Source organism: Humulus lupulus, chromosome 4, assembly GCF_963169125.1.
Source record: "Humulus lupulus chromosome 4, drHumLupu1.1, whole genome shotgun sequence".
Lineage (NCBI taxonomy): Eukaryota > Viridiplantae > Streptophyta > Magnoliopsida > Rosales > Cannabaceae > Humulus > Humulus lupulus.
Genome location: NC_084796.1, coordinates 250,145,789 through 250,163,457, shown reverse-complemented (window position 1 = coordinate 250,163,457; position 17,669 = coordinate 250,145,789). Strand labels below are relative to the sequence as shown.

General features: G+C 33.0%; 2 protein-coding genes across 2 annotated transcripts; one reads left to right on the top strand and one right to left on the bottom strand.

The window, feature by feature from the left end:
• The first annotated feature begins 4,165 nt into the window (after positions 1-4,165).
• On the top strand, positions 4,166-6,848 carry LOC133833181 (uncharacterized). Its single transcript, XM_062263431.1, has 3 exons — positions 4,166-5,510; positions 5,707-6,215; positions 6,390-6,848. The coding sequence occupies exons 1-3, from the start codon at positions 4,166-4,168 to the stop codon at positions 6,846-6,848; spliced, it is 2,313 nt and encodes a 770-aa protein (XP_062119415.1).
• Positions 6,761-9,129, bottom strand: LOC133831714 (uncharacterized). The gene is made up of 2 exons (XM_062262110.1): positions 8,132-9,129; positions 6,761-8,027 (listed from the first exon to the last, which is right to left on the bottom strand). The coding sequence occupies exons 1-2, from the start codon at positions 8,650-8,652 to the stop codon at positions 7,808-7,810; spliced, it is 741 nt and encodes a 246-aa protein (XP_062118094.1). The 5' UTR covers positions 8,653-9,129; the 3' UTR covers positions 6,761-7,807.
• Between the last annotated feature and the right edge of the window lie 8,540 nt (positions 9,130-17,669).

Sequence of the window (17,669 nt, the reverse complement as noted above, 5' to 3'; positions counted from 1 at the left end):
GATACGTTCTATTCCGACAAAAAAAAAAAATTATTTATGATTAAACAATTAGATAGTTTATATGATATGAAAACATAATTAGACTTCTTCAAAAAAGAAAACATAATTAGACAATTAGACTTAATTAATAATATTGGTGATGACAAAGCAAAATTACGTATGTAACAGAGATATTTGGTAAATAAAATTAAAATTATCAATTTATAAAGTTTAGTATTTTACTACGATAATATTTTATATAAGTAAACCTATTTAATACTTTTATAGTCTTTCGATTAAGTCAAGTTAATAAATATATATAATATATAATTTTTTTTAATGGTAACATATAATAGTCTTTCAAAATTGATATTTAATAGTCATATATTGGCATATGAGATGTATATATCAAATGTATATTATATATTAATATAAATGAGTTTCATAATATTAAATTTTTGAGTAGGTGGCACAATATGCATACATAAATTCAAGCATTATATTTTTTTTCTCAAAAAGTAAAATATGTACAAAAATGTATTAGTAAGAAGAAAGTAATACAAAGGGTGGCACAATATGCATACATAATTTATTAAATTGCAGTAGTTATTAAAATACAAAGGGTTTATGCTTTTTTTTTTAATTTGTGTTTTGACTCATTACTTGGTTAGATCCTGTGTTTTAAAAAATTACTTTTTGGACCCTGTGTTTTCTAAAATAGTTCAAATATACCCATAAACCCGACTTTGATAAAAAAAATTTGAACTAAAATCACAAATAATTCATCAAACTAACAACTCAGAACAAAAATACAGTCATTCTGCCTAAGAACTGTGTTGTAATATTCAATTTTTTGTTTATTAAAATCAAGTTTAGGGGCCTATTTGAACCATTTTACAAAACATATGGTTCAAAAAATAATTTGTCAAAACACAGGGTCCAAACAGGTAATGAGACAAAATACATGTTCTAAAAAGTATAAACTCAAATATAAAAGATGAATAATATATTAAAGTAGGGATATAATTGGAAAAAAAATTGTTGAAGATACCAATATATTTAACAACGGGAAAAAATGGCCTTATTAATACTTATCACATATTCTACCTGAATATAAGTCTATCTTAATGATAAACTCTTAACAACATTAATAAGATAAATTAATGGAGAGAATTCTACTCTCTCTAATCACAATTAGAAAGAGTCTCAAGCTCTTAACACATTCAATTGAGAGATTTATATCAATTGTATAAAAATTCATTCACCTTTTTTTTTGCTACGAAGAAAATTGATCGGTGTCGCCTCTAGCCCAGAACCATTTTAGGAATTTATTGGAACTACAAGTAGAATGTAAAATAATATGTTCCATGCTTTTCTAATGACTATCGAAGGAGTTCACCAAATACCATGAGCTACTTCAACCGAAGATAATTATTTCAACCTCACTGTAGTTGGTGGGAACCGATTATTGAATGGACCGAAGGAGAGTCCTGATAGGTGGTGGTTTTCACCCATTCTTCTCACTTGATTATAAATGAGTTTATTTATTTTTAAACTTCTCTATTATTCTAGGATTACAATTTTGTAGACTTTACTCTAATAATTTTATTTATTTTTCTCATAGACATTGATTAGCTAGCATTTAAAAACTAATTATTTTTATAGTTAGAGTTAAAGATGGAAATTGGTAAAGGATTGTGAAAAAAATACTTTTTTTTATTAACTTTTCTTTTATTCTTATAATGTATATATTATCACTATCAGGTTTAACTGGAAAATAGTTGTTCTTTTGTATTATGGTCTTTACATTACATTCTAAATTCAATAACTATGAACCTATGTATTTATAATAATGAAAAATTATAGAGTACACCCCATGTTTTTGGAGCATTGGTACATCCCTTTTCTATTATTGGTACTTGAATGATTTTCAACAAAAAAATTTTTATCGTGCATATTGTAGCTATCTAGAGCATCATGCAAATTTTTAAGAAATTCTGAATAATTTACAATATAAAAAATATGGTTCAAACAAGTTATCTTCTACGTGCATAACAAAAATACAATCACACGTGCAACATACTATTTGAATATTATTTTTGGCAACGTAAACTATTAAATTTTTTTTAAAAATTTACATGATGCTTTAAATAATTATAATATCCATGGTCATAAAGAAAATTCGCCAAAAATCATCCTGGTATAAAAAAAACAAGAGAGAGTGCACCGATATGCCCATTTTTAGAAGGTGCACTCTAAACATACCCTATAATAATTAATATAAAAGAATTTTCTTAAAAAATTATATAAATTTTTTTCAATAATTAAATTTTTGGTGACATACACAACACGTGCACCTCAACAAACTAGTACTTTTTATCAAGAAAAGTATCAATAATTTAATTTTTTTTTCAAGAAAGGTATCAATAATTTCATGATTATCATGCTACTTTAAAAAATTGATAAGAGTGATGTCAAATCCTCCTCAAGACTCTTTATCTTATTCCAATTGGACTAAACAAACCATGAAAGTTTTCCTTTTTCGTTTTTGAATAATAATTGGTATTCCCACAAAAAAAAATGGTATAAATTCTAAAATAAATGTTTCAAGTAATCTCATTATTATTGAACTAATTCCATGCTTTGTATTCAGGAATATATATCTCAATAACCAAGCATAATTAGCAGTATAATGATTTTAAGTTTTTAACAACTATTATTATTCAATTGGGTCAATTCTCATCAATAAATAAATTGTTTTTTTAGAACAACTCAAAGTTGCTAGCCATGTTAAAAAATTAGTTATTTTAGCTAATTATGTGACATTTTTTTTTGGGAAATTTTCATAAATATGGCTTTTTAGCCATAATTGTGCAAAAATATGGGAATAAATCTTTTTATAATATGTATGGAAGATTTTATACAAGGAAAACTTAGAATATGGGAAAAATAAGTATATGCCATAATTGAAATTTAAACAACAACACATCAGCACAAATCAGGGGTACACATGTAATTACCCTGCTCATTTTTATTCAATCCTCCTCTCCTCTGCTCATTTGCTCATGCGTGAAACATGATCAAAAAAACACGTTACTATTTCTTCCATCTCCGGCAAGCAATTCTCCGGTGATAGCTTCCTTCTCCGGCAACGAGTAGTATCTCCGGCGATCACCGGCGATCACCACACCAATCGACCAACTCTAGCAAAGGTTTGACCCCATCTTCTGACAAAAAAATGCAAGAAAAATCCGATCACTAAACAAATGGTCCCTTTCTGCAGAAATCAAAAAAATTCCAACATTCTTCCAATCAAACCAGCTGCAATCTTTGAAGACTCCGGCGTCTTGCATATCCACTACACGATCAAGAAAACAAGGTTAGCAAGAAACCATTTCCTCTGTCAACTCTGTTCTGTTGTCATTTTTTTTTTTTTTGCAAATTATGTTCAATCTACTATATTATTTGCAACTATTATCTTGATTATAATAAAAATGATCATGATCAAATGTGCTTGCTGGAAACAAAAACAATTTATAAACTAAAAAATAGAAAAAAAATATCGAAGACTGGTTTGTATACATTGATTAACCAGAAAAAAAACAAGAAACATTCAGAAACATTACGACAACCAGTTACTTGGAATAACATGCAATAAATTCAACTCAAATGTTTCAGTACGGTATGCAATTACAGATTAAGGGAACCAGTTACCTTCCCACTGGTTTTTCTACATTCATTAACCAAAAAAAAAATAGGCAAGAAACAAGAACTCTGAAAAATTATTTGATGTATCTGGGAAGATTTACTACAAAAACAATCAGTAACAATAGGGTAACCAGTTACCCTGAAAAACAGAAAATAAATAAAACTAAGAGGAAATTACAACTATATAAAACTAAGGGTAAAAATAAGCAATATATGATTCATTATTAAGGTAACCAGTTACCCTGCAAAAAAAAAAAAACAAACAATGTGTAAAACTAAGTGTAACAAGTTACCCTGCAACAACAATCAATATATATAACTAATTTGAAAAACATAAAATATATAAAACTAAGTGTGACCAGTTACCCTACAAAAGCTAAATGCTTCAGGATAATATGTGATTAAATATTAAGTTAACCAGTTACCTAGCCCATTTAGAACCAACTAACTGCTTAAAAAATTGCCAAATTTTACAGATATGGACAATATTACTTCTTTGGTTCAATATGGAGGCAATTGGAATGAAAACAACGAGTACCAAGGATACACAATGTCTGGGATATTAATACCACCAAATTGTTCTCTTGACAACTTGGTGAATCTGATAAAAAAGGAGATAAAGGAAAAAACAGCAACTATTGAAGTTTCTTATCAAGTAGAAAAAGGAACACCACCAATGAAGGTTGTAACAGACAATTCAGTGTTGTTCTTCCTGGAAATAAAGAAAAAAGTTGCTACTAAAATAACAGACTTACCATTGTGTGTCACTATAATTCAAGAATCAAACAATGAAAATGACCTTCTTCTACTAGCAAATCAAAAAGCTACAGCAGAAGAAATGGAGGTGGGGACATTATTAATGCAAGCAAATCAAGCTTCCATCAATGAACAAATGTTACTTGAAGAAGGAATGTCAAGCACAACAAATGAGGGCATAAATGTGTCATACATACCCCATTTTGCTGAAGAAGTAGCTGATTTCATAATTGAGGACAATACAAAAAGAAAAAAGAAGTTGGATGAAATCCAACTAGTAATATCTGATTACAGAGTGAACACAATAGAGCAAGGACAAATTTACAAGGATAAGAACACAGTCAAATCAGCCCTTAGCTACTATGCAATGCTGCATAACTTCCAGTTCAAAACAAAAAGATCAGAACCTAGAGAGTACCTAGTTACTTGCGCAGATGAAAAATGCAACTGGTTGGTGAGAGCATCTAAGTACAAAAATCAACATTTATTCAAGGTACGGAAATGCAATCCAAATCACACTTGCTCTGTTGAAATTGTTTTGGAAGACCATAGGCAAGCAAAAAGCATCGTAGTTGGGGAATTAATAAAGAATAAGTACAAGTCAATCAAAAGAAATTACACTCCAAATGACATCATGAATGATATGAATGATGACTTTGGAGTAACTATGGGATACACAAAAGCATGGAGATCAAGAGAGAAAGCTTTGCGTCTAGTAAGAGGGAACCCCGATGATTCATATCAGAAGTTGCCAATATATCTTTACATGTTGAAAAAAGCAAATCCAGGAACAATAACACACCTACTCACAGACAAGGAAGATAGATTCAAATACCTATACATAGCTTTCTCTAACTCAATCAAGGGTTGGAGATACTTGAGGCCTATAATTGTTGTTGATGGAACTTTTTTGAAAAATGCACATGGTGGTACCCTGTTTTCAGCATCAACGTTAGATTCAAACAACAACATTTTCGTGTTGGCTTTTGGAATAGCAGACTCCGAAAATGATAACTCATGGCTATGGTTCTTCTCCAAACTGCGAGAAACCTATGGAGAACCCGAAGGTATGATAGCTTCAACGATATATTCTTGTTTACAAACAAACAGGAACATTTTACCAAAACAAAATACACAAATACATGCTATTTCTTTTAGAATATGACCAAAGTAACTGGTTACCTTCACTAAAATAATAATAAAAAAAAAATTGAAAAATACTTGGTTTTTGTTTTTTTATATTAAAATATGTGTACTACACAGGATTGGCTATAGTTTCTGACAGACATAAGAGCATAGACAATGCAGTACATATGGTGTACCCAAATGCTTTCCATGGAGCTTGCATGTTTCACTTACTCAATAATTTGAAAGGCAAGTATGGGAGCCATGGAGAAGAACTACAAATGAAATTCATTGCAGCAGCAAAAGCATACACACAGACAGAATGTGAAAACTACATGAAAGGCCTTGATAGAATTGATAGACGCATTAGGCCCTATTTAGAAAAAGCCAAGTATGAAACTTGGGCAAGATCATACTCGCCAACAAAAAGATACACCATGATGACATCCAACATCGCAGAATCACTCAACGCTGCACTAAAAGCTGCAAGAAATCTCCCCATTGATATATTGGTTGAATGCCTTAGAAGTTTGGTTCAAAAGTGGGTTTGGAACAACTCAAATAATGCAAATGGAACATTCACAAAAGTCTCTACAGCAACAGAAAATGAATTGAGACATGACATTGTTTCAAAAATGAAGTATGAGGTATGCAACTAAACATATTCTTACAAATCCTTATACTGTCAATTGATGGTAACCAGTTACCTTCCATAAGAACATGAAATTTTTTTTACACAGAAGCATAACTAGTTACTTTAAATCTTAAGTCTACTTAAAATGTTTATTATCTGATTCTAATTCATGACAAACTATTTTTAGGTCTTGCCTTTCAACACAATAGAATACCAAGTTCGTGATCAAAAGGGGATAAATTTCACAGTAAATATACATAATAGAACATGCACTTGCAATAGGTTCCAAGAAGATGAAATACCTTGTGGCCATGCAGTAGCTGTCATTGCAAAAAGAAACTTGAGTGTCTATGATTATTGTGCAAAATTCTACAGAACAGAAACGTTGAAAGCATTGTATCAAGAAAATGTTCATCCTTTGCCCCATAAAGATGAATGGAATCTCCCACAACACTTGGACATACTAGTGATGCCTCCAAATTCAACAATCCCTGCAGGAAGACCAAGAAAGAAACGAATAAGATCAAGAGGGGAAAATAACGTAATAATCACCTGTGGGAAATGTGCACAACCAGGACATAACAGGAAGACTTGCAGGAATCCTCCATTTCAGAAGCCAAATAAACAGAAAAAGCCAAAGACATAGATTCACATTCTACAGAAAAACAAACCTTTCATAGGTTTCCTCATTGAAAGAGATACTTTCATATTCATCAAGTATCATTCAGAATTTTAATAAGATTGTTTCAAAATAAAACACATTGATTGGTTATGCAAACTTATAAAATCCTTTCAAAATAATTTCTTGGATTTGTTTGCTTCTATTTTTCAATGCTACAATCACTAACAACAAAAACAACGATATAGGTAGCTGGTTACCCTGAAGTTTCAATACAAGGTAAATTACCCCACTATAACAATCTCAAAGCCAAAAAAAAAGAAAAAAAGAATTAAACCCTTTACTTTCTTCTATCACAAACTCGTCTATATATAATATTAAAGTTACTTTAATATTAATATAATAAACTGGTTGCATAACTATTAAAAAAGACAAGCTTAGGGGAAAAAAAAAAAAACACTTAAGTAACCAGTTACCCTCGGTATATTATGAAACAAACAGCCTGAGTACCTAGTTACCCTCCAATATCACCATTAAAATTAGTTAAACAGACCAACTAGGAATTAGTTTCCCTCAAGTTATTCCATAAAACAGTGGAAAAAAATACAAAAACAAACAGAAAACTAGCTACCTAATTTAAAGGGTTATCTAAAATATATATTAATAAATGTAATTAACAAACAACAAACCAATGGGGAAAAAATTAAAAAGAAAACAATTAAGTAACCAGTTACCCTTGGTATGTTAGAAAATAAACAACCTGGGTACCTGGTTACCCTCTAAATTATTCTTCCAAAAAGCTAACAGCAAAAGAATTAACAAAACGATGTACTAATATGTATATATAAAATGACCTTAAGAATCCCAATGTTTTACATAAGAAGAAAATTAAAAAAGCTAACTGTTAAACTAGAAATTGATTCACCATTTAATTACAGTTGTAGAAAAGATTAAAAAACCAAAAGAAATATAATATCACTAAAAGCCTATGCAGCAATTTTCATTCTTTTCTGTCTCCTCTCCAGAAGCTTCTCAGTGAACTCATCGCTAGTTAAGTATCCCTCAAGTTCTTTGTTCTTTCCATGATAGTACAAGCTGACAGCAATGTCTTTACGAAGGAGGCGAACATCAATATTTTTAGGCATCTCATTCTCCTTCCCAAGAATTATTTGCTCAGCAAAATAAGTACAGAACACACCACAATCACTGCATAATAGAAAAAAGAAAAAGAAAAAAAAAACAACTAAGAACATATAAACAAAACAGAACACAAAAGAAAAAAAAAACTAAAATCAAATAAACAAACTAACCAATCAGTCTGTTGAGGAATGCCTTTAGCAATGCTCAACTTCAAAGCCTCATTCTCTACCACATCATACGGGCTAACATCAAGATGAATATCTTTACGAACATAGAAATCAATCATCTCCAGAAGAAGAGGAATCAAAACAGCAAATGCCTCAACGACAGGTAAAGTCTGATTTTCATGCTTTGCACCAGACATTGAATCATACACCGTAAGAGATCTCTGCTGTACATTAAAGTGCAACAAAATCCAGTGCATAAGACCATTCACATTAACAGGCATGACAACATCATCAAGCAAATTCCAATGAGTTGCACAAAACATGGATTCCCCCTTCATTATCTTCAAAGCAACGCATCTCTCATCTATTTTAAATGCGCCACTACCTTTTTTCTTAAAATCTTCATACATAAACACTATGTTTTGCCCAAAACAAGTGTCAGTCGTAGATACTCTTCTCTTCAAATCTGTAGACAATTTAACCTTTCTCCTCAAGTAATACATCATCACATCAATATGCTGCATAATAAATAAAATACATGATTATAAAATGATATGGGTAGAAACAAATCTACTATGATTTGGGTAACCAGTTACCCAATGAACTACAACAAAGCAAACAGTAAGGTAACTGGGTACCCAATAACATCATAATATATAACATAAAATAGATCACCAGACTTATTACCTTGTAAAAAAAAAAAGAGAAAAAAAAAAGAACTCCAACATGAAAAACCAGATAAATTAAAAAAGCGAGAATCTCACCGATGAGTCAACGAATTGCCCAGAGAAATAAAGGCTATGAAACCAAGCCTTCTCAGAAATATGAACAAAAGTGAAATTAATTGGTGGCTCCACAGAATTATCATCATATTTTTTAAACCTGAAAAATACATTAAAAAACAAAATAAAAAGCTTAACAAATTAATCATACATATTACACATATAACAAACTTTAAAACAAATAATGGTTATACATACTTGTTCCTTTTCTTCAAACCATGATTAATCTAGGAATCAAACTCAGACAGTTGTTCTTTAGTGTGATTATCACCAAGGTCATTGGAAAAGGGACAAATATTATCCAATATCGTCCTCTTTCTTTTTTGTTTCACTCCAACTTCAGAAGATCCAAATTTTGTTAAGAAAGGAGATTTTACAACAGCGCTTGGCTTCGCTTGCCTTTTCCTTCCCAAAATCAGTCCAGTATCAACTGCTTGTGCATCATCATACTTCACAATTGACCACTTACTTTTATCCTCCAAAGAACTACTCTCTTTAAGTGGCCTCTCAACTGAATCATTAATAACTCTCCATATTGCATTAGACACATGAAATGTGGGAGTTTGAGGACTTGAGCATACACTTGAGTCAACCTTAATTGGCTCCTGAAAAAAGAAATAAAAATATACAACCAATACTACATTACAAACAAGAAAACACAGAGGAAAAAAACCAATTGCTTAAACAAAAAAAACGAAAATAAGATCTTACTTTAACAGTAGAAAAAAATTGTGAAGCAATCTGAACGGAATGCTCCAAATCAGCCCCCAACTCCTCACCAATATCAACATTTTGGTAACCCCCAGAGGAATGACCATCAAAAAAATCCTAAAAAATACAAAAACCAGCAATTTTTAAACAAAATAGAACCAAAATAGACATCATAAAAGGGAAACACACACCACAACAGAAACCAGTTACCTCCGAAGAAGCCTCAGCATGCATAGGATCTTCAAACTCTCCACCAACATTATGATTACCAGCTGCCATAGATGCCTTAATACCATCCAACAAAGATATAACAGAAGCAAAATCAGATGCAAAGGCTGCCTTCAATTCAGAAATTGCAATCAATATAAACTTCTGCGAATCTTGCACTTCAACCAATTTTGATTGAATGGCAATAAGATCCTGATGCATATCTGAGGAACTAGTAGCATCGTCATCGGGTGGATCTGTCGGCGAAAACTTGCTTTCAAAAGACAACCCTCTCAGAATAGGCAGTCTCAATTCTTCAGTAGTAGGCATTATGACATTAACATCATACTGCAAGAATCAATTTTTTAAAAAAAAAAACAGGCAACACAAAAATAAATGAGACAAAGTAACTAGTTACCCAACTATAAAACAAACATAATAAAAAATATAAAGAAAACGACAAAAAGAAAAGAAACATTGAAAAAATAAAACAATATCAATACCTCTTCCTCCAACAGAACGTTATCAACCAAATACTGATATGACACACTTCCCCTGCTTGTCCAATTCAGAATCCTTGGAAACAAACAATTAACCCGTCTACACAAAGCTTGAGAACAAGAGGGAATTGTCTCATATATCCATATAAGGAAAGCAATAGGGAAACCATAGCACTTATAACTATAGTTATCCAGTGATCCATCAGCTTTCCTAGGAACACAATCATACATGGCATTCCTATCTTTCAAAACTGCCCGCATCACACATCTAGTTCTTTGCCACAACACTTTCCCAAAAGCAAACTTCTTCATCTCAGCAAAATTGGAATCAACCATGGCAAAGAATGAGTTGTCAACGCGAGTCTCAGTTTGTGTCCCGAACAAAAAATTGGCTAACAAATGAACAATAGCCAACTTAACGACAACCTCGTCACCTTTCTTCTTCAAGTTTTTATCATTGAATGCACATGCAACCTCCTCTTTCCTAAGCTTTTCTTCCTTCCTGGGTTTACCTTCGTACAACGGAAAAAGAGATTTCCTAAGCCCTAAATCAGCCTCTTTGAACATCCCAAAGTCAACACTGCCCACACATTTCAAACCAGTAATCAGGGCAAACTCACTGATTGAGAACCTAACTAATGTGCCACCCAAGTTAAACCAAAACTCGGATTCTTCATTTTTTTGATAAACCTCCCGAAGCAAAACACTATGAAATAACTGTGCCTGAAATGTAATATCAGGCATATCCAAAAAGTGACCAAAAGGAGTTCTTCGAAACATTGCTTTTTGTTTCGAACTTAAAACTGCCTTAATCTCACTAATAACAGACGGCTTATTCCACTGTTGGACTTTACTTCCAAAACGCCTGTCAGGTTTAATTCTGAAATGCGCATCCTAAAAACAAACATGAGAATCAATTACACACTGATAACATAACAGTAAACAGAATAAAGAAACTATGAATAATATGAAGGGGGGGAAACAAACAAGGTAACTAGGTACCTATTATAAAATAACAGTAAACAGAATAAAGAAACTATGAATAATATGAAGGGGGGAAAACAAACAAGGTAACTAGGTACCTATTATAAAATAACAGTAAACATAATAAAGAAACTATGAATAATATGAAGGGGGGAAAACAAACAAGGTAACTAGGTACCTATTATAAAACAATAAATGTAAACAACTAACTCGGTACCTAAAAATCCAACAAAAAAATATAAAAAATAAAATAAAAAGAAAAGTAGAAAACATACAGAAAAATGAAAAGCTAACATTAAACTAAACAAAAATTATACAATAAAATCAACACAAAAGAAACTAGGGACCACATGATAACACATTACAAGACACTAAAACTTAAGAAACATAATAATACGATTAAACCATAAAAAGTAAACAGGAACCACAGAAAGAAAAGCAAGGCCAAACACATATAAACTATTAACTTTAAAAAAAAAAAACACTAAACATCAACAACTAACTAGGAACCTAAAAAAGCCAAAAAAAAATAATAAAAAAAGAAACAGTAAGGGCATAACATAGATAACAGGGAAACTTAAAAACATTAAAATAACAACAAATGATAAAAGTAAATCAATTGAAAAAAACTAGGGACCACATGAGAACACATGACAAAAAAAACTAAACATAATCATACACTTAAACCATATCAAAGAAACAAAGCACCACAAACAGAAAACAATACCTCTAGAATGCACTTTGAACTTTGTTTTATATGTATGTTTTTCTAGTTACCTAGTTACTTTGAACTTTGTTAAATGTCGAACTGGACATGAATGAAATCAGTAGTATACGACAAGGAGTATGAGGAAGTTTTATCATTATTTAATTGACAAAACCACACACAAACACACATTAAGATATTTATATATATATATAAAAACATGCTCTAAACTTGAAGTTACAGCAAGTCAGAGCCAGTTTCATCATAATCTAATATAAAGATGAAGGCATATGATATTAATCATATATGTGGGAATTACAAATATCATATAAGATTTCCCTCAAGGGAAACATGCAGCAAAAAGGAAAAACATACAAATACACATAGGAAAAAACAAATCAAGGTAACTAGGTACCTTTACTCTACTCTGACGATCTTTCTTTGTCCCAGCAGCAGTTCTCTTGATCCTTGAAGAACCCTTAACTTGAGGGGAAGAACGCAAACCGCCATCAACACTTGTTGATGAAGAACCAACATTACCTCCCTTAAAAAACATAAACATAAATTCAAAAATTGAAAAAATAAACAATGAAAACAACATACAAATAATATTCGATTCCAACTCAAAAAAACAAAAATCAAACTAACAACCAAACCAAAACACTGAAAGAAACACGATACCTTAACGTTAGCTCCTGCATTGTCGGCAGGAACCGTCGGAGTTCGAGGAGATCGGCGCATTCCGACAACAATCAAGACAGTTCACCAAAATTTCTGAAAAATCCAGACGACCAAACTCCTAAACAACAACTACGATGACCGAAAACGACTCCAATCACACCAAAATACTCATCAACAAACCCCGAACACCAAACTCAAACCGCATGCAACCAACTGAAAAAAAAAAAGAAATAACGCTCGGGAAACAAAGGGGAAACAACTGATCGGAAAAGGTAAAGTAAAAAAACTACCTATGTAAAATTTTAAAAAATTACATAAAATAAAATTACCTAACTACCCCTGGAATTAAAAAATTATCATTAGAAACAACATATGGCATAATAAAGACATCTTAACAAAAATATGGGAAAAAAAACCACAAAAGTGATAAAAAAGTATAAAAAGCCATACAAAAGTTAAGATGAAAAAAAAGCCATATTTTTTAAAATATCAATTAAAAGTCCATATAAAATGTAATTTCCACTTTTTTTTTGACCTTTTTACTACTCTAATCATAACTCTATTAAGCTAGCTATAATAATAATTTACTTTTAGACTAGCTAAATATAACTAGTGTGAAATTGTTAACCAAATTGATGTGATATTATTTTAATAATAAAAAAATAATGATGATAATTTAAATTTGTAAAAATTATTAAATTAATTTATGTTGGAAATCTAAATTTGTAAAAATAATTAAATTAATTAACTTTAGTTATTGTTAGAATGATGATATTAAAAATGGCTAGCTAAAATAGAAAATTTAACTATTAATTGGTTAGTATGGTTGGAGATTTTCTTAGGTTAATCTTTGAGAATAAGTGTATTATATTTTTTTCTATTCTGTTTAAAATTGAATAAGAGAAGACAACACATAAAATTATATGTTTTCTTTTAACAACAACCAAAAGAGGTGCAAAATGTAATCTAAAAGTAGATTTTAGATTTATAAATAGATATATGCAAATGTATAATCTAAAAAATATATATCTCTACAATCTTAATAAAATAAGGAGTTATGTTAACATTCAAGCTTCTTGTTCCCCTTAAGAAAACTAAAAAAATAAACACATTTATATGTTTCTCGCGAGACGAATTTGCTTAAAGCTATAATTTTATCTGTCAAATTTTGCACGTCTTTATGTCTTCTCGATAATTGTATGTCGAACACTGTAACGCCCTGGCTACCCCAGAACCGTTACGGTGAACGGTGGACCGGAAATTCAACTCACTACCTGAGTCCTTTGGTCAAAAACGTGCTCTAAGTGTAATTAACAGGTTAAGGCATAAAACCAATAAAAAGGAAATGGAGATTTTTATTACAAACTGCTTTGCAGAGCTAAACAAAACGTTTACAAGCTGTTCTCAGTACAAAATGGTCACTACTATTGTAAAGTTACAATCCCGCCGACCTAAGCGGCAAAAATAGGGTAAACCCCTAGTTCCTCTGAGAACACCTTGACCGTGGTGGTCAAGCGGCTGCATATGTACACACCACCACATCAGCTCTCCACTCAAGGCTAGGTGAGCTTTTCTTTTCCTTTACCTGCACCACATAGCACCCATGAGCCAAGGCCCAACAAGAAAACATAACACGTTAATGTAAACATTATCAAATGGTTAACATTATAATCACACTGAGCATAAAGCTTTCAAACAAGTGGGTAAACACCACATGAGGTCCTGATAAACCACACTGAGTGACTGACAAGCAAATCACTAATTCAGATGGGAGAGTGGCTGCTGAGTAAGCCACTAGCCTCCAACAGGTTCTGGTAACCGTACTGAGTGACTGCCATGCATGTCCCTAATTCAGATGGGAGAGTGGCTGCTGAGTAAGCCACTAGCCTCCAAGCGCTTATTTCATTCATCGACCCTCGGGGTTGGTCTGGCATTAATGCTCTTTGAGTCATTCAATGCTGATGATCGATCAGATCAAATCTTGTTGGCTTGCGTGACACACGCTAAGGCCGTTCTGACTAATAAGCCAGCTCAACGTGATCAGTGCCCAGTACCACCGCCGAACCTGACTAATAAGTCACAGCTTCATAGTTGATACTAGCACCCTTGCCAAACCTGACTAATAAGTCAGTGCCATGCACAAATGAGCAACGTATGCTAAGCATTCCATATTCAATCCATGTCCATATTCTCACAATCACATGCCTCATGAATATCCACGCATGTCACATTTGGGGTGCAGTTTTCTTACCTCTGGTCCGAGCTAGAACAAATAAAAGAATGACCCTGAGAACAATCGACCTTTTGGTCCCTTAGCAGTTACCTGGTCATAACCAAATTATGGGATTCCATCAATAAAATGAATAATAAAAGGTTCCCAAACCAAAACCTAACCTCCGGGACCTCAAACACTACTCAACCGGGTAGTAGGTTCGATCCCGAGGCCTTAGGTTTGAATCCCCATGCTAAAAACACCTTTTTGGCAAAATTGACCTTAAGGGCCGCGACCCTCCCCTGCTGCGCCGCGGCGCGCCCTTCAGACAGAAGGGGCCTCCCCTGCCAGACGCCAAGGGCCGCGGCGCTCCCCTGCTGCGCCGCGGCGCTCAGCCCAGAATGGCTAAGTCGGCCACACGAACCAGTTTTCTCCCCTGAGCTCTTTCCTCTCAAACCAGCCCTTCAAACCCTCTCTAAACTTCTTCCAAATACACGATTAAACCCCCAAATAACACCCATGGCTCACCCTTATCAAACCCCAATAAAAGACAACAAGAAAACTCCCTTTAATCCTCACTTTCCACATCAAATTCTAAAGCTGAAATCCTAAAACGAAAATAGAGCAAACATGGAAACTAAGAGCTAAAAACTTACCTCAAGTTCAGGTTATGGTGCTCTTCCACAATGGAACACTCTCCCAAAGTACCAAGGCTTAGCTCCCAAGCTCAAACCTTCAACAAATTCACAAAACTCACAAGGAAGGAGAAGCAAGATGAAGGTACGGGAAGAGAAGAAGCTTACACTCTGTTTTTACTCTGTTTATCCACAGCCTTCCAAGCTTAACATATATCCAAGCCAAAAGACTAAAATACCCCTAGGTCTTTAAAAGTCTCTTAAGCCAACCCAAGGGCAACTTTGGTACTTTCCACCTATGCCGTTAATCATAATTAACGCTTCCCAATTCTCGCTAATCTCAATATTCTCAAACTCCAATATTTCACATCCCGTTACCCTTTAATGCCCGGTAACACTCTAATCATTAAAACACCCCGAGACTCACCCCGAGCCCCGAGCTTAAGCCTGTTATGACCAAACCGTTAATTAACATTCCTTGATCGTCTCATGCCAGATGGCTCGAACAAACCCACATCATAATGTGGTCTCAAATTATATCACCAACGTGCGAATAAATAATCAATTTACCCTCAACGGGCCAAATTACCATCACACCCCTGTATAAAGAAATATGGACTCACATGCATGCATTTCACATCATATCATAATATAATCAACATATACATGCATTTAATCAATTAATAACATAATTAAACAAGTACGGCCCTCCCGGCCTACTATTCATGCCGTTAAACACATCGGGGAATTCGGGGCATTACAAACACAATCCTATTTTCTTCGGATTTACTTCGATCTCTCGCGAGTTCAACATCACAAAACATACTTTTTTGTTTAATATTATAATTATTTTAAAAGTAATTAATATTTCTTAAATTGGGTTATTATATGTGACACATGTCCTGTTGATATGAATGTGACACGTTGAGTCTTTTTTTTTAATAGATACAAGCAACATACATTGTATATTTACTTAGTTGGAATTTATTAATTTTTTTTTAAATTGTATCATTATCATATAAATTTCTAATAAATAAACAATATTATATATAAAAAAACGACATAAACATATTAAATAAAAAATTAAATCAAAACATTATTTATGATTTTTTTAAAATATATATAATATGATACCATTTTTAAACATAAATTATATTTTTTTAATAAAAATTAAGATTATGTATTATATATTATTATTATATTATATAATATTTAAATTTATATTGATATAAGTATTAAATATCTAGTTTTGTATTAAATATTATTATAATAATATTTTATAAAATTTGAATTCATATTAATATTGTTTACCGAGATTTTCGGAAACTATAATAATAAAAGATAAGAGAGATTAAGAGAAAGAGTTTAGAGGTTATAAGCAAGATTTTTACGTGGTTGGGGCATTAACAAGCCTTAGTCCACGAGACACTTGTATTAGAACTTAGAGAGTCTACAATAATGGGGTTTTCTCTTCGTTTTAGCATAGTAACAGTATGCATGCAAAAAAAAAAGGTCCATTCTCCAGTGCTCTGTTACATGTATTTATAGGTTCACAGGAGCACTGGGCGTGGGCCGGGCTGACCCGGGCCCAATAAAGGTATAAATATTGTTGGCTTCTCTATCGGAAGCCCAATACATAATAAATAAAACATCAAAGAAAAATGCTAACTTGAGCCCATTGGGCCAGCCCAAACCGTAACTATCATCCGACAAATTGGAGCTTTTGGTCTGGGCATTTCGAATTACTAGACAGATTCAGGGGACAAGATCGGTCAAAGCAGTGGTGGCACAGGTCTGAACCAGCGACGTACAATCCCGAGGTGGCCTTTTCCGTAGGCGAAACGTGGGGACAACTCCCACACTTCGCAGGGCGAAGTCAGGGTCATGGATGCTTTATCCTGCCAACCTTGGGGACTCGACCCGGGTCCGTTTACCTCTGTCCCTCTCCGTTTACCATAAGCCTGGATCATCCACCAGGAGCTCGGTCGTTTACCGGGCTTCGGGACCGTTCGTACCGATCCCGACTGTTATCCTCTGCTAGTTGAACCGTCTCTCGGATGACCATCCCGGACAATACTTCTCGGACGCCTTCCGGGCCTTGCCCAGAATTGGGCTATCGATAT

Bases quoted from the DNA above. Each gene is read 5' to 3' on its own strand.
- LOC133833181 (XM_062263431.1), top strand. From the start codon at position 4,166: ATGGACAATATTACTTCTTTGGTTCAATATGGAGGCAATTGGAATGAA. The intron at 5,511-5,706 runs GTATGATAGCTT...TGTACTACACAG, and splicing joins AACCTATGGAGAACCCGAAG to GATTGGCTATAGTTTCTGAC. The intron at 6,216-6,389 runs GTATGCAACTAA...AACTATTTTTAG, and splicing joins TTTCAAAAATGAAGTATGAG to GTCTTGCCTTTCAACACAAT.
- LOC133831714 (XM_062262110.1), bottom strand. From the start codon at position 8,652: ATGCAGCATATTGATGTGATGATGTATTACTTGAGGAGAAAGGTTAAA. The intron at 8,028-8,131 runs GTTAGTTTGTTT...TCTATTATGCAG, and splicing joins ATTCCTCAACAGACTGATTG to TGATTGTGGTGTGTTCTGTA.